The following is a 25304-nucleotide window of genomic DNA, read 5'->3' as shown; positions in this document are numbered from 1 at the left end:
ACGATCACATTCATTTTACACCTCATCAGAGAACCCTGAATTACAGTAAATAAGGATTTAAGACAAGATCAGGATTTCCCCCATGGATTAAAGCTGCAGTGCGGGCTGATCTCTCCCCCAGTTATTGCTGATAAAATCAAACCCTCATGGTTTAGGACTGGTTTTTGCTCCTTCCCTCCTCCACATCCATGGATTGGTGCTGGGCATCTTCCCCCCATGACTCTGGTGGGATGTGGTGTCCCCTGCCCTGCTCCTGCCAGGTGTCCCCCAGTGGTGTCACTCACATCCTCCCACCCCCCAGGCACTGACCCCTCCCCAGAGCCTGGAGAGTGTAGGTGTAGCTCAGTCAGTGCCAACAGCAGCCAGGGCTTTGTCTCTGCCCTATTTTCACCCTCTCCCTCTGATTTTTAAAACCCCTGACTCTTCTGTCCAGCAAAACCTCTTCTGCCCCACACATCTCCCCTTTTTCTTTCCATGTCTATTTTTCCCTGTCCTCTTCCAAGGTTTTGTGTGTTTTCCCCATGTCTTCGTTGCCTTCTCAGTACGTCCACACTGTTTTTTGTTTGGATTTCCTCCTCTTTGCAGCCTCCTTGGCTGCTGTCCTTCCTTTCTGCTGTTTTCTGGTTCCCCTTTCTCAACTGTTCTCCTCGGTCAGCCTGACCTGCCTGTGCAGCTCCGTGTGCATGGCTTCGCTGCTTCCTGGGGCTGCATGCCTGGGATCCTCGGGATGCGCTGCTCGGGCACTGGGAGAGCTCCATCCTGCACTGGGCTAGGGGGAAAAGGAACCCAAATTCCTGTGTGCAGTTCTGGGCCACTCACAGCAAGAAAGGCATTGAGGGGCTGGAGCATGTCCAGGGCAGAGAATGGAGCTGGGGAAGGGGCTGGAGCCCCAGGAGAGGCTGAGGGAGCTGGGAAAGGGGCTCAGCCTGGAGCAAAGGAGGCTCAGGGGGGACCTTGTGGCTCTGCACAACTCCCTGACAGGAGGGGGCAGCCGGAGGGGTCGGGCTCTGCTCGCAGGGAACAGGGACAGGAGGAGAGGGAACGGCCTCAGGCTGGGCCAGGGGAGGCTCAGGGTGGATATGAGGAAAATTTCTCCACAGGAAGAGTTTTCAAGTCCTGGAAGAGGCTGCCCAGGGCAGTGGTGGAATCACCACCCCTGGAGGGATTTAAAACCCTACGGATGAGGATGTGGCACTTGGGGACATGGGTCAGTGGTGGCCTTGCAGTGCTGGGCCAGTGTTTGGGCTCAATGATCTTAGAGGTCTTCTCCATGTAAATGATTCTGTGATTCCATGAATTTTAAAGTCTTTTCTATCCAGTCAGATGAGAAGAGGGAAGAAAACCTCTTTGACTTCACTCTGGTGTCTTAGGGTTTGCTCATTGTCCCTGCCCATGGCAGGGGGTGGAACTGGATGAGCTTTGAGGTCCCTCCAACCCAAACCATCCTGGGATGATCCCAGAGCTGGGCTGCTCCAGAAGGATGCAGCGAGAGGGAGGAAGGCCACGGAGAGAAGAGTTAAAGCAGAGTAGAACCATTCCAACTAGGTCGGGGTGAATTATTCATAGCCAATAATTTATTCACCAAACTCAACCTCATTTCCCACAGCAGTGCTCCATTGTCCCAAATTTATTCCCATCTGGGGATCATTCCCAGAGCAGTTCCTGTCCCAGAGGCTGATGTGGTGCTCTTAATAATTCAAATCCATCGGGGTGCCAGTAGTTTTTCAGGCATTGTGTGCCCCTCTTCCTGCTCAGGGAAGAGGATTTAGGGTGCAGCGACTTTTTCTGGGTCAGGCCAGGAGCCAGCAGGACACCTTTGATCCCGGGATGAGTTTTCCCCCTATTCCTCCAACCCTTTCCCTGCTTGTTGGGCTATTGTCCAAGGAGTTCCTGAGCTGAGCCGAACGGGAATTTATTCCTGCCACAGAGCTTTGGCTCCTCGTTTGTTTAGTGGCAATTAAACAGCGCCGGGAGCTGCGGCGGGACCCGGCCGCGCACGAACCGAGCGCTGTCTCCCAACCCCGCTTCTAATCAGCTCCCCCCTCGTTATCAGCACAGCGCTAATTAGGAGACTCCGGAGACAACGGCGCGGCTCCTGCCTCCGGGGCCCTCTCCTGCAGGAGCATTAACGAGCTCCAAATCATCCTAATTAAAACGCGGGGCTGCGGAAGGGATCCCCACGCGCGGCCGGGAAAGCGGAGCGGGGACTCCACCTGCTGCCGGCTGCGCTTCCTCACCCGCCCCCGGAGGGGAGCACGATCGGGGAAGTCCTTCCCTGCCAGCTCAGGGCACCTGGGAAGGATTTCCAGCTTTTTTTCCTGCTGCCTGTCATGAATTCACCTGAGCGCCCCTGGGTTGTGGCTGGCGCTTCCCAGCGCATCCCAAGTGATGCCCGTTCTTTATCAGCGCAGGGAAGGAGCAGCAGGCTCCTAAAATTTCCTTCTGGGATCCAGAAAGATGGAAAACTATCCAAAGTAGAGTTGGGGATTTTTTCCTGTTTGTTTTGGTTCAGTTATTTTTGTTGCTGTTGGGATTTTTTGGTTGGTTGGTCTTTCTTTTCCCTTTTCCCTTTTCCCCTTTCCTTTTCCCCTTTCCTTTTCCCCTTTCCTTTTCCCTTTCCCCTTTCCTTTCCCTTCCCCCTTCCTTTCCCTTTCCCTCTCAATTTTTTGCATCCTGTTTCAAACCACGGGCTCTGAAACAGCCTTAAAGCACAACTTTAGCCAGAACAAACAGCAAAAACGGGGGGGGAAATCAATTTTTTTTAAAAACTGAGCACACTCTAAACAACTGGTTCAACTTTTTAAATCAATGGTCTTGTCCCTAAGTCTATGAGAAACATGGAGATTTTCTCTTCTAGCCTGGTTCAGGATGAAAAACAGAAGTTCTTGATGAATTTTTCAAGGAGAAATTTTGGGTCAAGGAGAATATTTTGAGTTTGAGAAATGTTACCAATTTCAATTGGATTCCTTTTAAATGGATCCTTTAGAAATGGAGAGGAATTAAACACAGATAAAATTAGAAAGCAGCCTGAAAAGGCTTGAAATTTCACACTCTGCAAAAGGAGATACTTATATATATAAGGTTATTTTATAATATTGAAAGGAAAAAATGAGTATCACTTTTTATATCTCTTTGTTTGCAGTTACAGCCTTTCAGCTGCATTTGTGGCATCAGGAAAAGGCCCCAGACAACGTTCAGGGATCCAATCCCTCCTGGCTGTGCCAGTGTCTGGCTGATTCCTTGGCTCCTCTGGGTGCCCACAGTGATTTGGGACGTTGATTTGGGACGTGGGGTGAGCCATGGTTCACCCAACCCCTCCCTCACCACCACAGCCGCAGTGGCAGAGGATCAAAGATGAATCAATTCTTTTCTTCCAACTGCTCCATCCTCAGCAGCTCCAGAAATGCCAGATATTCATTTAAGGAACACATTTTCCCAAGCCAGGGCCTTCCAAGAAAGGAATTTTCACTGCTTTTGGGAGGGTCTTGGGTGGATTTTAGCTGAGGCCTTTTGGCTTTGGCTGCAACGAGTTCTGAGGCATTTCTGTCTCATTTTATGGCTTTTTTTGTGGCCAAGAAATGGGCAGCTGGAAGGTGCAGCTTGCAGCTCACCTTGGCAGGGGAAGAACTCCGCAACTGCTGTCCACAGGGAGGTGAATCCCAGTTTGTCACCCCAAGAGGACAGAGGGACACATCCCATGACAGCCTCCCCTCTCCTGCCTGCTGGAGCTGCCCATCCCTGATGGAGGAACAACTCAAACCCCTCTCTCTGCTCCTTGCTGGGTTCTCAGACTGGGAATTGCACTGACCAGGAGCTGTCTGAGTTACCTGTTTGACCAGTTTGGATACTGGGATGGAGAAGATGGCAGCGCAGAGGGAAATGCAGGGAGGAGGGAAAAGAGGTGGGGTAGGGAGAGCCTCTTCCAGGTGCACAATGGGAGTTTTGCTCAGCCAGCCTTCCTAGAATCCCCTTGGAAAATGTTCCCCTAAATCCTCCATCCCTGGCTAAAATTGAGGAGGAAAGCACTGCTCTGGACAGCTGTGGTGTGGCCTGTGTTCTGCATCCAAATCCTTTGGGAATTCAGCCTGGAAAGACACTCGGGGAGCCCTGGGATGTGGCAGTCACAAAGTGCTTTTTGGTGGTGGTTTCTGTGAGGATCGAGCTCTCTTGGGAATTATTCCTCATTTGCCTGTTCTTCACTTCCATGCATCTTCTTTCTCTCTCCACCCCTTGACTCTCTCCCACTCCAGTGGGATTCTGGGACTCTGAATGGTAACTGTGGACTCTCGTTGGTGTTTTTTGTAGCTTTTTGTGTGCTGAGGGCAGAATTGGAATTAAATCCTGTTTCATTTGACACCAGTGAACAGAACAAACCCTGTGGTGTTGCCAGCACTTGATGGTCACACACTGCAAAGGGAGGAGAGGCTGGGCTTTGATTTCCCTGGCTCTGAGGCTGGGCAGACATGGAATAACCTCTGGGCACGCTGTGAGGGAAATCTTGGAGATCACAAAGGTTTGTCCTAGACTTCAGGTGACAGGGACGTTGTTCCAGTGGTTTCTTGTCCCTGCAGGATGGCAGTGAGAGCTGAAAATGTGTAATAAGATAAACAAGGAGATTTCAGCTCCTCTGGAGCCCATCTGAGCAGATTTTACACTGGACCAGCACTTTGTGCCCTTTGTCTGCTCATGTCAACACCAACAAGTGTCCCCTCGGGGGGAATTGTCTCCTTGGCTGGCAGGAGGTGCCAGAGTTGGAGTCTGGAAGTGTCCAAGGCCAGGTTGGATGGGGCTTGGAGCACCCTGGGGTAGGGGAAAGTGTCCCTGCCCAGGGCAGGGAGTGGAATGAGATGATATTTAAGGTCTTTTCCAAGCCAAACCTGGGACTCTAAGGCAGCTCAGTTCACACATGTGGGAAGCTGGGAGTTGAAGCTGGGAGTTTCTCTAAGCAGGGAGGTTATCCCAGGGATGGAAAACCTGGCCAAGTCTTCATTCCCTGCCGTGGCTTGGTTGGGACAGGTACCAGCCACACGTCTGGATGCTGCAGACACCCCTGGAGACAGTCAGGAAATGGCATGAGAGCATCCCACCTGGCTGCTTTTGGGAGAGCTCGGTGGGATTGCAGCGCAGTGCTGGCAAATCACTCCTTAAACCACCAAAGTTCCAACCCAGACCCGCTCCTGGACGGGAGCTGCCATCCACGTGCCAAGAATTCCAGCTCAGCACACAAAAAGTTCCCTCCTGTTTGTATTCTGGGTGTTTTGGGGGTTCACAGAGGGGCAGGGGAGGGTGGGGGGAGGCCTCGTGGCGCCCCCTCTCACAGCCCTGTCTGTCCCCAGCGCCTGGTGAGGATGAACATGCCCATCTCACCCGAGGATTTAACCGTGCACTTCACCTCCACGCTGATGGCCCTGATCCGCACTGCCCTGGAGATCAAACTGGCCTCAGGTGAGAGAGAGAGAGAGCTGGGTCACCTGGACATCAAACTCACCTCAGGTGACAGGGACTGGTGGCTGAGGAGGTCTCTGGGTCACCAGGAGATCAAAATCACCTCAGGTGACAGGGCTGGTGGCTGAGGAGGTCTCTGGGTCACCAGGAGATCAAAATCACCTCAGGTGACAGGGACTGGTGGCTGAGGAGGTCTCTGGGTCACCAGGAGATCAAAATCACCTCAGGTGACAGGGACTGGTGGCTGAGGGGGTCACTGGGAGATCCAACTCGCCTCAGGTGACAGGGACTGGTGGCTGAGGGGGTCTCTGGGTCACCTGGACATCAAACTCACCTCACGTGAGAGGAATGGGTTGTCTGGGTCACCTGGAGATCAAACTCACCTCAGGTGAGAGGAATGGGTTGTCTGGGTCACCTGGAGATCAAACTCACCTCAGGTGAGAGGAATGGGGTGGCTGAGGGGGTGTGTGAATCATCTGAACATCAAACTCGCCTCAGGTGAGAGCGATGGGGTGGCTGAGGGGGTCTCTGGGTCACCTGGAGGATGCAGCGAAGACACCGAGGGCAGCTCAGCTCCTTGGAATGCTCTGTGACCATGGCATGGTCCCACAGGGTTAGAGAAGCTGAGCTCACCTCTAGGCATGGATTTCATTATGCTGCAGATTTCCTGTACATGGAAAAAACCCAGAACAGCACCAAGAAGAGACCAATGCCCTGCGTGGTCTCCTCCAGAGCTGTTCCCCAGCTCTGGCAGCCTCCAGCCTGTGCCCTGCAGGATGGGAGAGCAGTTCCTGCCACCTGAGCTCCAGAAAACCCGGAGAAGAAAGAAAATTGCAGTTTTCAGAGAGCACTCTTGGCTCAAAGCCCAACTCCTGACCCCGAGATCAGCTCGGCTGGTCAGAGCAAGGTGCCAGGAACAACAAGGGCATGGATTGATCCCTGGATGGGCCGTTCACTCAAGAGTTGGACTCGATCCTTGTGGGTCCCATCCAGCTCAGAGTATTCAGTGAAATCTGTGGGCTTGGTGTCCTCCCAAAACCATGGGAATTCTGCCCCAGGTGGGAATCCTATTTTTCCATTGCCTTCCCATGCCAGCACCTGAGGACAAGGGAGCTTGGGGACAGGACAGGGGGGTCCTGAGCATTCCCCTGCCTTTGAGGGGGCAACGAAATGTGGGGAATTTTGCCCATCCCAGTTGAGAACTCCGGGAGGAGAAGCCCTGGGCGTGTCCTCGTTGCTCTGTATCAGAAATGAGACTTTCCACACCTCTTTTCTGAACTATTCCAGCCCTTCCTCCCCAAGGGCTCCATGCTGGGACTCCGAATGCCATGAACACATTCTGCCTTGAGATAAAATGTAATTATTGAAGTGGTTAATCAGGCATTTACTCGCCTGCCCAATTAAACTTTGCATGGTAATAAAACACATCGGCCTTTTCTCCGGGTCGTTACCCCATTCCATCAGCCGGGCTGGGGTCACAATCACGGCGTGCCTGGCCTAAGCACTTCTACACCTGATTTAAAAGTTAACAGGAGCTAACAACGCTCTCAGGAGCACAGGGCAAGGCAGGGTTAGGCTGTTGTGCTGTCCTAAGCAGTTTTAGGCCAGTGCAACCTCTCTCCTGTGCTGCTTAAACTTTGCCTTCGATGCTTTGGGGAGGCATTGCTGGAAGAAAACAACATTTTGAGGTGCCTGGGGCTCCCCAAAGGAGTGGGATCAAGACAAGGATCAGACGCTCATTTCTAAGGATGCATTTAGGACTTGCTGTGACTTTTTTCAGGAATAACTCCTAAATAATGATGCTGAGAGTTTGTTTAATTGTCAGTTTCTGGTTACTTGTCAGCCCTTTTTCAACTGGAAAAGCTCCCCCCACCCCTTCCTCGGACTGAAAACCAGAGAGGGAGCCAGAGAGGGAGCTCAGCTGATACCCTGGGTTCTTTGTGTGGTTTCAATCTGCTCTGGGGTGTGAGGCTCTGACCTGGTTTTGTTGTTAGGAGCTGCCTTTAAATAGGTTTCATGTGCTACATTTAATTGCGTCGTTGTGGGCCTAACAGGCCCTTAATAAACCCTCCCTAATGAGTTCCCGTGTGGGAGTTCAAACCTCGGTGTAACCGAGTACCCCGAGCCTCCTCCCCTTACTCTGCTCTTAGAAAAAGAATCTCTGTCATTCATTTGAACTCCTTAATTGCCTGCTGTGCCGGGAATTCAGCTGGGAGCTGGCCCGGGGCTCACACAGCTTTAATCACTTCCCACGTGTGTGTTTAGGCCCGGCTTTGGCCCTTAGAGCAGAGCCAAACCCAGCAGCTCTGCTCTGCCTTGGGGTGCAGCTGCTGGGACAGAGCTCAGTGCTCGTGGGTCACTGCCAGGGATTTCGGGAAGAGGTGGTGGCAGAGGGTTTGTGATCCATCAGTGGAGGGTGAACCTGCCCGTGGCAGAGGGGCTGGATTAGAGGATCTTTAAGGTCTTTTCCAACCCAAACCAGTCTGTGATTCTGGGATTTTGTGACTCTGAGATTCCTGTCCAGGTCCTTTGCATCCCACCTGGGAGGTGCTGCTGCCTCCACGGGCACTCCCCAAAGGAAGAGGCACCTACAGTTCCATGGAATAAGTTTGAGCTCACATTTAAGTCCCAGGTCACTGCTCAGGTCCCCAGGGTGAGGTGAGGATGGTCCTGCCGAGTTCATGTGCTTCTGTCACGGAGGAATGAGCTCCCCCCACCCCTTCCTCGGACTGAAAACCAGAGAGGGAGCCAGAGAGGGAGCTCAGCTGATACCCTGGGTTCTTTGTGTGGTTTCAATCTGCTCTGGGGTGTGAGGCTCTGACCTGGTTTTGTTGTTAGGAGCTGCCTTTAAATAGGTTTCATGTGCTACATTTAATTGCGTCGTTGTGGGCCTAACAGGCCCTTAATAAACCCTCCCTAATGAGTTCCCGTGTGGGAGTTCAAACCTCGGTGTAACCGAGTACCCCGAGCCTCCTCCCCTTACTCTGCTCTTAGAAAAAGAATCTCTGTCATTCATTTGAACTCCTTAATTGCCTGCTGTGCCGGGAATTCAGCTGGGAGCTGGCCCGGGGCTCACACAGCTTTAATCACTTCCCACGTGTGTGTTTAGGCCCGGCTTTGGCCCTTAGAGCAGAGCCAAACCCAGCAGCTCTGCTCTGCCTTGGGGTGCAGCTGCTGGGACAGAGCTCAGTGCTCGTGGGTCACTGCCAGGGATTTCGGGAAGAGGTGGTGGCAGAGGGTTTGTGATCCATCAGTGGAGGGTGAACCTGCCCGTGGCAGAGGGGCTGGATTAGAGGATCTTTAAGGTCTTTTCCAACCCAAACCAGTCTGTGATTCTGGGATTTTGTGACTCTGAGATTCCTGTCCAGGTCCTTTGCATCCCACCTGGGAGGTGCTGCTGCCTCCACGGGCACTCCCCAAAGGAAGAGGCACCTACAGTTCCATGGAATAAGTTTGAGCTCACATTTAAGTCCCAGGTCACTGCTCAGGTCCCCAGGGTGAGGTGAGGATGGTCCTGCCGAGTTCATGTGCTTCTGTCACGGAGGAATGAATGGATTCCCTCGGCAGGGAAGGGCTGTGCTGGCTCTCCCTTCCCAAGGAATGGGAAGAGGGGATGCAAAGGGTGGGATGTGGTGCTAGGACAGGATTTTCACTCCTCTCCCTCTCCCTCCCTGGCTGCAGGCGGGGTGAAGCAGCACCAGTGCGATGCTGAGCTGAGGAAGGAGATCTCGCTGGTTTGGCCCAACCTGTCCCAGAAAACTCTGGATTTGCTGGTGCCTCCTCACAAACGTAAGTGCTTCCAAGTCCTGAGTCCATCCCAGGAACCCTGGATTAGGTTTCTCCCTCCTCGTCTGCTCTGTCCTAAGCCCCGTCTGGGTCATCTGGAGGATGCAGCTCAGCTCCTTGGAATCCTCTGTGCTGCCCTGGCTCTGTCACCCAGGATTAGGGAAGCTGAGCTCACCAATAGGCATGGACTTTGTTATGCTGCAGGGGATTTCTTGTGCATGGAAAAAACAAACTCCAAACAGCACCAAGAAAAGACCAATGCCCTGCGTGGCCTCTTCCAGAGCTGTTCCCCAGCTCTGGCAGCCTCCAGCCTGTGCCCTGCAGGATGGGAGAGCAGTTCCTGCCACCTGAGCTCCAGAAAAGCAGGAGAAGAAAAGTTAAAGCTTGCTGAGGATTTACAGAATCATATGTGAGGTGTTTGGGGGCTGAAGGCCTTTGTGTTACTTGGTCCTGGGCAAAAGTGATGAGAAAATGGGAAGTTTGCTGTTACCTTGATTAGCTCTGGATTCCTGATTAATGAGAAGCAGTGCAGAGTAATAAAGGCATTGGTAATTAAGAAAAAAACAGTGGTAATTAAGAAAAATGAGGGAGCTGAGGAGGTGCAAATCAGTGGGTGCTGAAGTCTTTCCCCTCCCCTCTCCTCTTGATTCCCATGTATCTGCTGCTCCAGTTCTTTTTTCCATGGTGAGTGCTGCAGTGCTGGGCAGGGAAGGGCTGTCCCGTAGCTCTTGAGGGTGAAAAAAACCATCTGGAAAAATGAAATATTCCTTAAATGTACAGTAGCCCATTATAGCCCCATTTACTGCAACTCAAAGGAGCAGGAGTAAGGCTGCTTTGTTCACAAAGGGCCGCCTGCAGGTCTGGGATGAATTTAGGAATTCTCTCAGCAATGCTGACAATGCCACTGAGTTTTCCTGCCTGGTTTTTCCTACACAATCCCTGGGTTTGCCACAGAGAGCTCCAAACCAAGGCAAGGCAGTGACAGGCAAGGAGCTGAACTATCTGTTGTAACCTTTTCTTGGTTTTTTTTTCTTTCCCCTACTTTTCTGTGTCTGTTTTGCCTCATTATTCTCACACTGCTTCCTCCCTCGTCCTGTTTCTCACACCCATTGGCTGTTATTTCTTATTTTTATCTTCTCCTCATCCTTGGAACGTCTCTGCCGTGTTTTCCCCGTGCTCTGGCAGCGGATGAAATGACTGTGGGGAAGGTCTACGCAGCCCTGATGATATTTGACTTCTACAAGCAGAATAAGAACAGCAGAGAGCAAGTCCAGCCCGCTGGGGGCCTGTGCCAGGTACAAACGGGGTCTTTCCATCCTCCCTCTCGGGCAGCTTTCACAAGAATCACCAGCAGGATTCATCCAGAAGGTCTGGCTGCTCCTCCAGGCAGGGTTTGAAAATGCTAGCTCAAAAATGGAAACCTCTCCTGAAAGTTTCTCCCAAAAAAATATTAAAAAAAAGTCGTTGCAGTTGCCTTTTCCAGCAGATCCTGAATGATCTTTTCCAAAAAATGACAACTGATCTTTGAAAGTCTAAATCCTGTGTTTAAAAGTGGCCTGGGGAACACCAAAAGATTTCCTTGGGAGACCAAAGAATTATTGAAAGCTGCTGATAGTTTAGCTATAGCAGGCTTAAGTTATTCTTGAAAATAGGAATTATTCAAAGTCATTTAGGCTCTAGAAGATTTGAAGGTTTTTACAAATTCTAGAAAATATTTTCACACAACTGGGATCGAAAGCCCAATCCTTTCCAGTAGGACAAATACCTGTTGGTTTTAGGATGAGCATCCAGCTGATCTCCAGCACGGGCTGGAGATCTGTCTCACACATGGAAGGCTACAACAGATCTGGAATTGCACAGCCCTTCTGGCCACATCTGTGTGGGAATTCCCTGCTGTGCTCCGGTGGCTGGGAGAGCATTCAGAGGGAAGGGGGATTGCAGCAGGACTTGGGAGAACATTGAGGGAAGGGGGATTGCAGCAGGACTTGGGAGAACATTGAGGGAAGGGGGATTGCAGCAGGACTTGACTTGTACCAGGTGTCCCTCAGAGCCTCTCCCAGCCATGCCCGGGCTGGGGTGGCCTTTCCACAGCACTGATGCCCCAGGGTGGCAAAGTGGACTTTTTATGGACTGGGAAAATCCCTGCAGCCCATCCCAGCTCTGACAACCTCCCCTTGTGCTTGGCAGCCCGGGCCAGTGTCCCTCTTCCACCCCTTGAAGGCCACCCTGGAGCAGACCCAGCCCGCGGCCTTCAGCAACGCCAAGGCCTTCCTGCGGCAGAAGAGCTCGGCCTCCCTCAACAACGGGGGAGCCTTGTGAGTATCCCTGACCCCCCTCCAGAGCCACCATGCCTTGGGGGCCACCCCATCCACCACTGCTGCTCCTGTGGCTCTGGTGACACCGAGGCCAGCAGCCCCTTCTCACCATGGCTGGGACAATCCCCACTGGTGGCTGCTCCCACTGTGGTTATCCCTGTGCTGCTAGCGTTGGCATCTCGGTGTTTCCTTCATGAATCCTCACTGGAGAGTTTCCCATTGTGAGTTTGCTCCCAGGAATTTGGGGCCATTGCAAAACAACCAAACAAACCCCACCGACCATCCCTGCAGTGAGTTTTTGGGAGGCCAAAGATCCTTGGGAATAAATTCATCCCTTGAGCTCATGGCACTGGGTAACAGCGAGTGCTTGCCACAACACAATCTGTCTCTTTGGGAAAATTATCCCTCTGTGGAGAGCTTTCCAAACAGTCCTAGTGACAGTGATCCCTAATCAATTCTCCATTTCCTGCTCTCCAGGTGATTTTCCTCTGGATCATGAGCACGATGGATTTTTAGTGACACAGCTGAGGTTTAAACATCCCAAATATTCCTGATGGGGAAACCAACAGCTGCCTCGACAGCTGGTGAAGTTGTTTGACCAATGTCCAGCTGGTCCTGCACACAAAATTGCCCTGAACTCCCAAATTCTTCAACGTCCATCAGGAATTAAGTGGCAGAAGTTGTTTTCCTTAATTACCGAAAAAAAATTCTCACGGGATCTTCAGGCTCTACAGGGCAAAAACCCAGGGGACCTCAGAGCTTCACCAGCCACTGTGCCCATCCTGCAACTGAGTGTCACAAATGAAACCCCAAAGGGTGCTCGAGTTCGGTTTGCCAAATTCAGCAAAATCTCTTTGCAAAAGAATGAATCTTTTTCCCTCTTTTCCTTCGGACAGGCCACCCCCGGAGGGAGGGATCAAAGAGTCCAGTTCTTGGGGAACCCAGCACACCCAGGACGTGTTTTATGAAACCAGGAGCCCAGCTTTTGAGCGAGGCCACTCCGAGGAGATCCCCATTGAGAGGGTGAGCAAATGGGGGGAAGGTGGCAAGGGGGAGGTGCAGATTTTAGAGCTGTGGGAGAAGTTGAGAAATTTAGGAAATACTCAGAAAAAACATGTGAAGACAGGGTGAGATGAGGGAAATTTTAGAACTTCAGAAATTTAAGAAAATGTTTAGAAAAAGCAGGTGAAGATGGGGTGAGATGCAGGAGATTTTAGAACTGGTAGAACTTCAGGAATTAAAAAAAAAGTTTAGAAGAAACAGGTGAAGACAGGGTGAGATGCAGATTTTAGAGCTGTGGGAGAACTTGAGAAATTTAGGAAATACTCAGAAAAAACAGGTGAAGACAGGGTGAGATGCAGGAGATTTTAGAGCCATGGTGCAATTTCAGAAGTTTTAAAAAGTGTTTTGAAGAAACAGGTGAAGACAGGGGGCGTGCATTAGCAGAAGATCTATCCCTTGAGGGGGCATTGTTCTGTCATTGCTGGAGCACTGTGGAGAAACCCCAAACCTGGCAGCTCCCACAGCCTGATCTGGACGTGCTTTTCCTGGAATTCCATCTTGCTGCCATAGGTTACCTCAGCCTTTCCCTTCCCACTGTCTCAATCCCGTTACCCCAGCTCAGGTGAGGGGTTTCAGGTCAGAATGACCTGAGGGGTTTCCCAGTCACAGCTGGGGCTCGTGGCTGGTGGAAGAGCTCATACCACTGCTGGTGGGATGTTCTTGCTGAGGACGGAGTAACCTGGGCACTCCCCAGCTCTTCAGTTGCTCCCTTTCCCACACCAGCCTCTCTTCCCAGTCAAATCAAACTTCAGGAAGCTGATGGTGGCTTCAAAGCTCCTGTTCTTGCTACTGAAGCCATTCCATGTTTTGGTCAGGTGGTGGAAATGAAGGAGATCAGCCCCACAGTTGCCAACGGAGAGCCCCAGCCAGGCCTGGAGAGCCAGGGCCGGGCGGCCTCCATGCCACGCCTGGCTGCCGAAACCCAGGTGAGAGACGGGGATTTCACCGGCGGTGGGAGACTGAGAGTGGGCCGAGAGCTCAGCATCTTCTCCCTGCTTGTCGTGGCTTGGGAATATTGGTTTTAAAAGATGTGGAGACAGGAATCCAGCCCTTGTGCTGGGATGGCTGGGATTCCCTGCGGGGTGTGCCAGGGATTCCCTGCAGGGGTGGCAGCTGTTCCTCTGCAGTCACAGCCCTGTTCCCAGTTTTGCTCCTCCCTGCTTGCAGCAAAAGCAGCCCAGGGCGATGCCTCTGGCTGGGCCACCCAAGAGTGTCTGGGTCACTGTTAGGGGACAAGGCCATTTGCTGACTGGATTCCCAGAAGGCACATTTCCCATTCATTGTGTGCTGTCTATGCAGCCAGCCAAGCCATGTTCCTGTGCTCTGTCCTTAAAAAAAGCTGGAATTATGCTGTGACACACTTGGATGGATGCAGTAGGCACAGGGTCTAGCTGGGAGCTGTGCCTGGAAGCTGCACTGGGACACTGAGCATGTTCCCTGTTTTTTCCTGTACTGTGACCTTGGCCAGTAAATGGTGTTAAGGATTTCCCTTGTTGATTTAACTTTTTTTTTTAAAGAAATCTCCTCACTAGAGTTGACTTTCACAGCAACTTGTGGGCGCTGCTTAGGATGTCACAGATCATTTTTGGCCATTTCACACATTCGTTGCTGTTTGTCCCCAGTGCTGCCCAGCCACCATCCTGCCTCCTGTGTCACAACATCTCACCACTCGTGTCCTGCCTCATTCCCAGGGCCTGATTCACACAGCCAGGAGGGAGCAGCCTGGGCTTGGGGTCTGTTTCTGTGGCTCTCCATGGTGAAGGAACTGCTGCACCCTAAAGTGAAACCCTGCGTTGTGCACACACAGCAGGAATTGTTGTGCCATCGTGCTGGGGCTGCCTCTCACCAGCCAGAGGATTTCCCACCTGGCTCCAAAAACTGCAGCCTTTGTGTGAGCCCTGGGATTCTCTGAATTATCCTCACCGTGCTTAATACAAGCAGCAGCCCACAAAGCAAAGCCTTTCTCCTTCCCTTCCCCGTTCCCAGAAGCTGTCCTTTATCCCAGACCACACATAACCTCTTTCCTTCCTTGCCAGTGCAGCTGGCAGAGCCTTTCCTTGGGAAACTCCTCTCCATGGCAGTCAGATATTTGCAGGAGTGTCCCTGATGCCTTTTCCTCTGGTCCTAAAAATACGAGTCAGACACAGTTAGGGTGATAAAAGGGGTACCTTTAGATGAGGATCCTCAGGTGCACAAATCCGTCAGGTAGAAAAGGCCGAGGGTGCCCCGATGTGATGCGTGCACAATTCTTAAGAGATTCTGCAAATTAGCATATCTGACAAGAACCCCCCAATTAGGAACCTGCCTGCTGAAGTCATTCCCCCCATTCTAGTCCTGATGCCTCGATGTGGCTACCTGAAAACAGAGGCCAGACAAGAATAAGAGAATAAAAGCAGGGATTTATTTGAACGGCCTTCAAAGGTTCACCCTGGGCAGGCCAAAGGCTCCACCCAAGATGGACCCTGGGTCATGGGTTCATCACACTTTTATAAGTTTGGTCCATTTGCATATCAGGGTTAATTCTCCAGTTATAACTTCAGTTAATGATGCAATTATTAACATAATTAATAAGATTATTATGATGATAAAATTATCCCAAGTTTGCCCTTCCTCTTTAGAGGCTTTTAGTTTACACTTTTTGGGGCCTGGGACAATCAAGGTGTCCTGGAAGAGCAAACCTGGAGGGGTTTGTTATGTCTGACCAGCGTGAGAGAAGAGCAGCTAACGGGCCACATGAAGCTTCAGAGTTACACACCAGGCAGTGCAGGATTTGAAAAATACAAAAGTTAAAACCGAAGGCATCAGTACTTCGTAGATTCTCCCCTCTTAGGATGAGATCCAGGCCCTGTTTACAAAACCATGTCTTAGAAAGCTGGTTTCAGCCTTGCTTTCTAAGGAGAACCAAGATAGCACCGGGATCCTGGAATTTTTGTCTTTCTGCCTGGGAAAATGTTGAAATTCAGCTACAATACGAAGCTACAAAGCTCCAAGTGTATGTGTAAAGGATACAGAGAATATAGAAAAGAAAAAAAGGATAAAAAACCAAAATGGCATTATCCCTGACAGGAGCACAGCTTGTATCCTGCAGGGTGTCACTGCCCCTCGTGCCACACCTGCTTGTGCATCAGGCCCGGGATCTCAGGTCTAACCTCATTTAATAACACAACGTTCAGCGGTCGTAGCTTGGGTGAATAACTGATGTCCTTTCTGTGTGTCTCCCCCCTCCATGCCCCCCACCCTCCCTCTCACGTGCTGCTCTGCCCCTCCCCAAACTTTGAGTTCTTCCTGACTCTTATTTGCAACGCTTTCTGTTCCTGGACGTCTCCCTTTCTGTTTGCCTCTCTCTTTTTATGTTGCACTTCTTTAAAAACAACCCCTCCTCCTGTGTTTTTCCCCATCCCTCTTTGCTGTCCTGCCCTCATCACCTCCCTCCCTGGTCATCCATCATCGTGTCCGCTGCACATCTGATGTCTGACACTGGCTGTACTGTGGGGCTGCTTCCAATAATGTCCCTCACCTTGTCCGAATTGTTTGCAGAGGAGCAAAGCACGGTCACCTGGGAGTTACCTGGCAGTATGTAGTTCGCACTAAATTGTATCCTATTCATCTTAATAATTAATTAACCTGCCTTTAACCCTCGACTTTTCTCCCCTCTCATTTGGAGTTGCAGCTGCTCGCTCTCTCTTTCTCTCTCTCTCTCCCTCTCTATCTCTTCCCACTTCTCCGCCCTTCCCTCCATCCATGGTTGCTCGCTGCTGCCTCTGGGAGCAGGGCTTGGGTGGGTGCTTGGCTTTTTTTTGGGTTTTTTTTTTTGATTTGTTTATTTTCGTGCCTCGTTGCTCAGGAATTCAGGCAGTGAAAACAGTCGGATTGGTAATGAAGAAGCAATTAGGAGCTCTCTGCAGGGGTGCCTGCAGCCTCCCGAGGCTTTTTGGGAGCTTGTGCCTCCCTTAACAAGAGCATTGCCAGGATTTATGGAAAAGGGATTCGTGGCTTTGGCCCTGATTCGTGTCCGTGGGACTTCTGTCCCTGGAGTAAGCATGGAAGCAGGACCAAAGCCCAAAAAGAAATGTTTATTTGACAATTTACCTGAGATTTTTTTTTGGTGGGTTTTTTTGTGTTGTTTTTTTTTGTTTCGGTTTGGTTTTTTGTTTGAATTTTTTAGTTTGGTTTTGTTTGTTTGGTTTGGTTTGTTGGGGTTTTTTTCTTTGTTTGTTTGGGGTTTTGTTTCTCTGTTGTTTGTTTGTTTGTTTGTTGGGAATTTTCTGTTGCTTTCTTCCTGGCAGCTCCTGTATGGATTTTAAAACTCTGGATGTGTTTTTAATGGGAAGTACTTTCACCTCCCATATTTTTGCCCATCAGACCGTCCAGTTTACACCCCCGTGCCCTCCCCCAGCTGCAGGCTCAGCACTGAGCAAGGACAGACGTGAAGCTCCTGAATATAAATTTTTGCCCACACAAATGAGGGCCACAAGAGGTGACACAAAAGCAGCACAGCGTGGTCCTGCTGATGGAGTTGGTGCTTCCAGGGACACACCACGGGCTGTGCTGGGCTCCCTCATCCTAGCTTTGTGCCTCTTATAAACCTTCCAGCACCAGGATCTTGACTGCCCTTCTGTGGGAAGCACCAAAATGTGGGTAACTGCCCAGATTGTGCCTTTACACCCGGGATAATCTTCCCTCAAGGGGAGGGAGAATGTTTTTTCCGCTCAAAGTAACAAGCAGAGCTGTGAAACAATTGCCTTTGCCTTGGGTAAATATCACAGGGAAGCAGAGATCTGGATTTCGGGATAAGCAAACAAAAGAGAACCGACAGGAAAAATAATACAGAGCTCTGAGGAAAGGTTACAGTGAGCAGAGTAAATGTTCTGTGAGAGCTGTTGTTGGAGGCACTTACTGGATTGGGAATTCAAACAAGTGGAAGGCTGAGGGACTGGGGAACATCCTGAACTTCCCTGTTGGGCTGGAGCGCTGTGCCCTGAGACCTCTCCTCTGGCACACGGCTCGGATGCAGTGGCACACCCAGGGAAGCATCCAGAGGGTGGATGAGGTGTTGTCCCCCCATGGAGCCAGCCAGAGGCCAGCAGAGAAGGAAACATGGGAATTGTCCTTGTTTTCTGAGCTTTATCCCTGGGCAGAGGGAAGGCAGAGGCTGTGAGAGGAGCTGTCCTGCAGGACGCTTGTCTGGGGTTCTGCAGAACCTTCGTAAGGTTTTGTACCTAAAGGGAAGGGAGCAGGGCCTGGAGCCGCAGAAGAAGCGTCTGGAGCTGCCACTGGCACAGGGGGAGGGTCCAGCAATGCTGTCGCTGCTCTCAGTGCCCAGATGTTTGGACCCAAATGTTTTTAAAATGGCAAAAGCAAACCCAGGTATTCCTTTCTGGAGGTCCTGGTAGGATTGCAGGATGCACACGGTATCCTTGCCTCAGAGGGCTTCCGAGAGTGATGGTGGGACCAGAGAGGTTTAAATGTTTGATGGGAGTTCTCTTCAGTTGCAGGGAGACAGAAGGAATTTCCCCGTGGCTTGGCCTGTAGCTTGTCCCGATTCCTGATTTTTCTCCCCCTCCACGTGGTGCTCAGCAATGCTGCCTGCTTTCCCCTTCGGAGCTGCTTTGGGATGCAGGCCCTGGAGCAGCTGTGGGTGCCACTGGTGTTGGAGAGTTGCCCTTGGCTGCTGCTGTGCCCCGTGTCCCTGCTGAGCTCTGTGCTGTGTGTGCTGTGCAGTGCTGCCGTGCCTCTGCTCCCCGTGGATTGGCACTCAGAGACCGCTCCCCACATGTCACACTCAATCCTCCTGCCCATTCCGGTTATCTCCAATTAACCGTTTCTCTCCTTCCCCTCCTTGCCCCTTTCTCTCGCTGTTTAACCCCTTCCATGCTGGGAACCAGGCAGCCGAGCGGGGCCCGGCGCCTTCCCTCACCCTGCTCCGTGTCCCTCCCTGTTCCCCGCAGCCCATCCCGGACACGAGCCCCATGAAGCGCTCGGTCTCCACGCTGACCCCTCAGCGCCCTCACGCCATGCACCTCTACGAGTATTCCCTGGAGCGGATGCCTCCGGAGCCAGGCCACCACCACCACCACCACCGCTGCCACCGGCGGAAAGAGAAGAAGCAGAAATCCTTGGATAGGGCCGCCCATCACTTGGCTGATGGACAAGCTGGTGAGTGCTTTGCCAAGCAGGATTTGTCCCTTGTCCTCCTCCTTTCAAGTAGGATTTGGGGTCCTGCCTGCGTGGAAGGACCTCCCCACCCCACACACGTTGGTGACCCCCTACCCAACGTTCTCCTTTTCAGTAGCCCAGTCTGGAGAGTCTTCTTCCAAGGACAAGAAGCAGGAGCGTGGCCGCTCCCAGGAGAGGAAGCAGCACTCCTCCTCCTCGTCCGAAAAGCAGCGCTTCTACTCCTGCGACCGCTACGGCAGCCGGGACCGTGCCCAGCCCAAATCTGCTGACCAGAGCAGGCCCACTTCCCCCAACGGGGGCCCAGAGCACGGCCCGCACAGACAGGTGAGGAGAGGCAGGGTGGGGAAGCAGCCCTGAGGTCTGCCAGGGATTTGTGCACCTTTTCCATGTTTTGCTTGAATTAAAGGAGGTGGAATGGGGAAGGAAGGCCAGGTAGAAGCAGGTAAAGCCATTGAGGTCCTGCTTGGGGCTTCACACCAAGGTTGGAAAAATTCTCCAAGTCCAACCTGTCCCCAATCCCACCTTGAGCTCCAGCCCAGAGCACTGAGCACGTCCAGGCCTTCCTTGGACACCTCCAGGGATGGGGACTCCAAACCTCCCTGGGCAGCCCCTTCCAATGACCAGCCACCCTTTCCATGATGGAATTCCTCCTCATGTCCAACCTCCCCTTGTAGGCTGTTTCCTCTTATCCTACTCCTCTTACATGGGAGCAGAGCCCAACCCTTACCTGGCTCCACCCTTCTGTCAGGGAGTTGTAGAAACCAAAAAGGTCCTCCCTGAGCCTCCTTTTCTCCATGCTAAAATTTATTTCTCCTTTCTTTTGTAATTGTGAGGTGCTCAGGCTCTTGGGAAAAGCTGGGCAGCATCCCCTGGATGTTGGGATGTTGCTGGGTCACTGGGAGAGCCAGGCAGGGCAGAACGAGCATTGGTTGACAGCCTGATGGGTTGATAGGAAGGAAGAAGTGCTCTTTAAAGCTAAAGGTCTGGTCTCAAAATGTTAGGTTGGGAAAGGCTGAGGGATTTTTCAATGCACTCATGTCCTGGCTTGGGAGAATGTAAACAGGAATGGGAAAATGGGCCTGTTCCTCTCACTTGTGGCATTTGTGTAAATTAGTGCAGCTTAGTTCCCCCTCACGTGGCATTATCAGTAACCCAGGAAGCTGCCAAACCCTTCTACAACCCCAAAATCAAATGTGCAACATTAAAGAGGAGAAGGTGAATGCATTTCTCTTAAAGGAACTTGTTAAAGCCTATCCAAAAAGCTTTTGGTTGTTATTTTTTCAGAAATTGGCTATTTAATCTAAAGGCATTTCATTCCCAACCTGCAAAAACCAGTCCCCAAGATCCTCCTTCCATGTGGAATCCATAATAATAATTACAATAATCATCATCATCATCAGTTTTGGCCACAGAAATAGAGTCATAGAATCCTAAATTGGTTTGGAGGGGACCTTAAAGCTCATCTCGTTCCAACCCTCTGCCATGGGCAGGGACACTTCCCACAAGCCCAGCACTCAAAACTGTGGGGTGAAGTTGTGCAGAAACCCACCCCGAGGCTGAATCATAAAAAAAATAATAAGAATTTGTAAAAAACACCCCAATAACCCAGGTTTCTGAGCTGCTCCCAGGCCAGGTAAGGCGCATGTCGAGCCCTGTATGCTGTGGGTGCCTCCCCTGGGCAGTGTCCCCCCTCTGTTGGAGCCGTGTGCCAGTTTGCGTCCTACCGATGCTCTGCCCCTCTCTGTTCCTACTGCTCCCAGACTTGAACTCTCCAGCTCTTCACATCTTGTGTTGAATTATCTCTCGAGAGCCTCCCCCGCCCCGACTGTGCTTGTCTAAACTCTCTCTTTTTTTGCTTTTCTTTCCTCTTGTGACTCGTCTCCGCCTTCTGTTGCTTCTCCTTCTGTTTGATACCTGCCTGCCTTTGTGTTTGTCCGGCGTTTCCCTTTTTTTATTTTTTGATTTGCTCTGTTCCAATTTTGATGTAGGGCAGTGGTTCAGTTAATGGGAGCCCCTTGCTGTCGACATCTGGTGCTAGTACCCCCTGCCGGGGTCGGAGGCAGCTCCCACAGACTCCACTGACCCCACGCCCCAGCATCACTTACAAGACCGCTAACTCCTCGCCCGTGCACTTCACCACTTTCCAAACCCCCACGTTCTCCCCGGGCCGCCTGAGCCGCGGGCTGTCCGAGCACAACGCGCTGCTGCGGGGGGAGCAGCCGCCGCCCCCGCCCACCGTGGCCCGCATCGGCTCCGACCCCTACCTGGGCCACCACGACGCCGCCGCCGACAGCCCCCAGCGCGCCGCGCCCGAGGACACGCTCACCTTCGAGGAGGCCGTGGCCACCAACTCGGGCCGCTCCTCAAGGACTTCCTACGTCTCCTCCCTGACCTCGCAGTCGCACCAAATCCGCCGGGTGCCCAACGGGTACCACTACACGCTGGGGCTCAACACGGGCCCTGGCGCCCGAGGACGCAGTTACTACCACGAAGCCGATGAGGATGACTGGTGCTAGCGGCTCGGCGGAACCCTGCGAGGTGTGCGTGCTTAATAAGGATGAGTTTTATCATCTGGAGGGCTGGGAGCACCCACGGGGAGCAGCTCCAGCAGGGCAGCCCCGAGAACTGCTCAGCGCCCGGGGCCGGAGATGCCCCTGCAGCCTCTCTCTCCTCTGTTGTTCTTTAGTTTTTCCTTTTTGATTTTTTTTTTGTTTTTTGCACTAGACAGATGGAGGAAGAAGGCTCCCTCCTTCTGGGGAGGGCAGCGGGAGGAGCACATCCCTCTCTGCCCCCTCCCCACTGCCTTGTCTAGTCCCGAGACACGCACCAGGCGCCAACCCGGCCGCGGACGCGAGGAGCCGGGAGAAGAGCGATCCTCGCCTTCCACGGTGGAAAAGCCGAACTGTGGGTCCTTCTCAAGATTGGCGCAGTTTTGTTGGGCTATTTCTTAATTAATTTACCATCATAATTCCCCCCCTGCCAGGGCGGGAGCCGGGGGTCGCAGAGGGACTCGCGCGATCAACGCTCGCCCCCCGCGTTCTGTCTCGTTGAGCGCCGAGAAGGAAGAGATGCACCCAAGAAACTGGGAGAGGAGAAACACAGCCCAGAACAAAGGACAGTCCTTTGGGACTTGATGTTCAGCCACTGCAATCCTTTAGGGCAGAGCTGGTGCCACCCCTCCCCTCCCCGAGCTGAGAGCTGACCCTGCTGTGACACCGCTGCCCCGGGGGTCTCTTAATGTCACTCACCACATCGGGTCCTTCACACTGACACACGATAAAGCCACAAGAGAGCTCCTTTGTAAGGACTATTTCCTTGCTGCTGAGACTTTTCAATCCATCCCTCTCTCCTGTTGACTGCAACACGCCCTCACTGTTTTGTCTTGTTTACAATATAAGCTTGATTTAGCAAAAAAACAACTTAAAAAAAACAAAAAGTCCACAAAAAAAACCAAACCCCAACCCAAACAAAAAGAGGAAAAAAAGCGTAGGGGTGAGAAGAAGAAATGTTATTGGTTTTATATCAAGCTATTAGATAGAACTTTAACTTTTCATTGTGTGCATTTTTGTAAATTGTACAGTAAAAAAAAAACCAAAAAAAAAAGAAAAAAATTTCCTCTTTATGTAGAGAATTAGTCCAATTGTCATTCCAGGTCCCACCGTTTCTACCGAATGCTCCAGTTGTTCACTACTAAGTGCCTAACCTTTGAAATCTTTCACAGTGAAGATGCAACCTCTTGCTTGGAGGCATCAGAGCTTTGGCGAGCGTGGGGAGGGCAGAGAGGGCGGGGGCCGAGTGGCCGGAGCCTCGGAGGGGCCCTGGGGTCAGCACGCCCCGGACACTGCGCTCCAGGCCGGGAGCTTCCAGTGGGGAAGGCAAACGTGCTTTGGGGTTGGGTTGGGTTTTGTTGGCCTTTTATTTTTAATTTTTTTTTTTTTTTAGAATATATAAATATATATATATATATAGATATACTTTTATGGGTGGGAGGGGAGCGATTGCAGCAAACAAAGCCGGCCTTGTCTCATTGCCCAGTGGAGGAAATGCAGGTGGGAAAGGGCAGCAGCTGCAGGGATGCTCCTGCAGGAGAAGCAGCATCTCCCACAGGCTGGCTGAGAGAGCTCTGGCCGTGCATCATTGGTGTGGAGGGCAGTTGGAGTGAGTTGTTTTTATTGCCTGATAAGAGAAGGTTAAAAAAACAAATGATGATGATGATAATAATAATAATAATCCAAACCTCTTAACTCTGATTCTCAGGGATGAGATTTCTGCGTTCTTGCAACGACTCTTGTGTTGGCTGGTTTCTTTCTTTTGTGCCCGTGTGGATTCCTGCACTGTGAGCCTGGGAAAGGGGCAAACGCGCTGTGCTGGCGGGGAGGGAGGCTGGGGGCAAAGCCTCGTGCCCGGGGCTCTGCTGAGCCCTTGTGGGGCTGGATCGGCGCACAGGGCAGCCAGAGGACACGGAGAGGTTCAAAGGTGAAAGGAGGAAGGGTGGGAGGTGCCAAGCACATCCCTAAAAACGCCACTAGGAAAGAGGACAGGGTCGGAGAGGTGAATTTTTTCAGAGCATCTACCAAGCCCCAGACCTGTGGAACTTCTCCAGGCGCAGCGGTCGCGTGGGATGGGTGGAAATCTCGCTGGCCCTGGTGATCTGTTCTGTCCCTGGGGTGCTTGGAGGGGATCAGATGCCACCAAAACGCTCAGGAGGTCTCCTGTGCTCTCAGCAAAGTCTTTCAGCCTCAGGCAGGAGCAGTCTGCTCTAGGGTGGTTCTTCACATCTCCTGTAGCTCTTCCCTTGAGGAAACTCAACCCGGTTTTGTTCCCTCCAGTGTTTTGTTTTAATTTCGTTCTGTTCAGTAGCAATCTCTGGCCGATCTCATCCCTGGATTCTGCTAAAGGATAACTCCTGTCTGTATCTCTGTCTCTGTATTCGTGTGCACTCGGAATAAAGGCAGTGTGGTAGCCAGAGGTCACGGCTGGCATTCCTGGCATTCCCAAACGGAGGGCTATGCAACCAGATGACACGTCCGGACACACACCCACCCCAGCACCACTCAAAGACCTTCATCCATCTGTAGCTTTATCTGCTGGATTTTCCTGTTTCAGGCTTCAGCACGATTGTGACCAAATGTTTTCTACATTTTCCTGAAATGAAGGCACAAACACTTTATTTGAAATTTTCCAACGTTCCTATTTTACTGCAGGAAGTCGAGGGGAAGGGACACCACCATCTCTCTGCCCGTGCATGCAAACACCGTCCCCACACTGGAAAGCAACAGAGATGTCCTTCTGTACGGAATAATTCTGTCTTTTCCCCCCTTTTCCTCTCCCATTTTCCATCCCCCAACCCCCCAGCCCTGCACTAACACAGCCTTGGGTCACCCCAATTCTTAGGCAGAACACGAAGAAGAATCTCAAGTTGTCCAAATCCTCCACCCACCTCGTAGGGGTCGATGACAGTGACAGAAAAGCCTGACCACAATTATCCATAACCCCTTCCCGACGTTTTTTTACAGCCTCTCTGCTGTCTCTCCATCTTTCCAAGAATCCTCATAGTGAGTTGCCAAACTTGAATTGCACCGATCAGTTTTCTGCATCCAGAACCAGTCTCATAGTGGCTGTACTTTGAATAAGTAATGTTTGCATGTAATATATATACATATATACATATCTATAAAAAGTATGTGCATGGAAAATGTTTATCTTCGTACTTTTTTGATACAATGTATTCATCAGTTGTTAATTTTTAATTATATTTGATATAAATTCGGGGGGTTTGTTGCAAAACTTTATATTTAAAAAAACCGTGTGAAAAACGATCGAAGTTCCAACCATGCAACACAAAGCGGAACTTTACCCAAAAAAAAGAAAAAAGGGGGGAGAAAAAAAAACCATTGAGAAAAACAAAAGGTTCTGTGATTGCCTAGTTTGCTGCCTGAGTAATATTTATCAGCCAAACTTTGAATTCTGCAGTTGTTTCTACAATTCCATTTTGTATGAAGCAAAGTCCTTGAATTAAAATAAAAACTTAGCAAAAAAAACCAAAACCAACCTGAGCAATTCCCAGACGGTGTGTGCGGTGTGCCTGCTGAGCGGGAGACGCCGGAGGGCCGGCTCCGAGAGCCTGCCCACCTCCAGGAGCGACAGTCCGGGAGAAACTCCATCCCAAACTGGGATCTTGCGAGGAATTGGCTGCGTCTGTGGGGTTGTGGTTTGGTTTTTCCATAGAGGCTTCACGGATGCTTGGTTTGAGTAGGGAGCTGTTTGGAAGTTTGTGGTGTGGATCCAGTATGGAGATGGCAGTTCCTGGCGTCCAAAAGGCAGCAAAACTGTAAAGTTGAGGGTTAAAACCTGCCAGCAGTGATTGATTCCTTCCAGGATTTTGCCAGAGGGATGTTTCTCCTGTAAAACACTGGCACAGGTTGCCCAGAGAAGCTGTGGATGCCCCATCCCTGGAAACGTTCAAGGTCAGGTTGGATGTGGCTCTAAACAAGCTGAAGATGCCCCTGCTCATCCCAG

The 25304-nt window shown here is 51.4% G+C and overlaps 1 protein-coding gene across 24 annotated transcripts in view; it reads left to right on the top strand.

The window, feature by feature from the left end:
• Positions 1 to 24853, top strand: part of CACNA1B (calcium voltage-gated channel subunit alpha1 B) — a 265839-nt gene extending 240986 nt beyond the window's left edge. For 14 of the 24 annotated variants that reach the window (XM_032130521.1, XM_032130526.1, XM_032130520.1 and 11 more), the window contains 9 exons: positions 5337 to 5445; positions 9127 to 9234; positions 10417 to 10526; positions 11419 to 11546; positions 12443 to 12569; positions 13424 to 13534; positions 18494 to 18764; positions 18898 to 19109; positions 20774 to 24853. In XM_032130521.1, coding sequence (XP_031986412.1) covers positions 5337 to 5445; positions 9127 to 9234; positions 10417 to 10526; positions 11419 to 11546; positions 12443 to 12569; positions 13424 to 13534; positions 18494 to 18764; positions 18898 to 19109; positions 20774 to 21301 — 1704 coding nt within the window. In that variant the 3' untranslated portion in view covers positions 21302 to 24853. Of the gene's footprint in view, positions 1 to 5336; positions 5446 to 9126; positions 9235 to 10416; positions 10527 to 11418; positions 11547 to 12442; positions 12570 to 13423; positions 13535 to 16145; positions 16182 to 18493; positions 18765 to 18897; positions 19110 to 20773 lie in introns of all 24 variants that reach the window. The other 10 variants (XM_032130533.1, XM_032130540.1, XM_032130539.1 and 7 more) reach the window with 5 other exon arrangements.
• Positions 24854 to 25304: the final 451 nt, after the last annotated feature.

The sequence above is a fragment of the Corvus moneduloides genome, chromosome 21 (assembly GCF_009650955.1).
Source record: "Corvus moneduloides isolate bCorMon1 chromosome 21, bCorMon1.pri, whole genome shotgun sequence".
In the NCBI taxonomy this organism is placed as follows: domain Eukaryota; kingdom Metazoa; phylum Chordata; class Aves; order Passeriformes; family Corvidae; genus Corvus; species Corvus moneduloides.
Note: the sequence above shows the minus strand (reverse complement) of the source record. Positions and strands in the feature narration are given on the sequence as shown.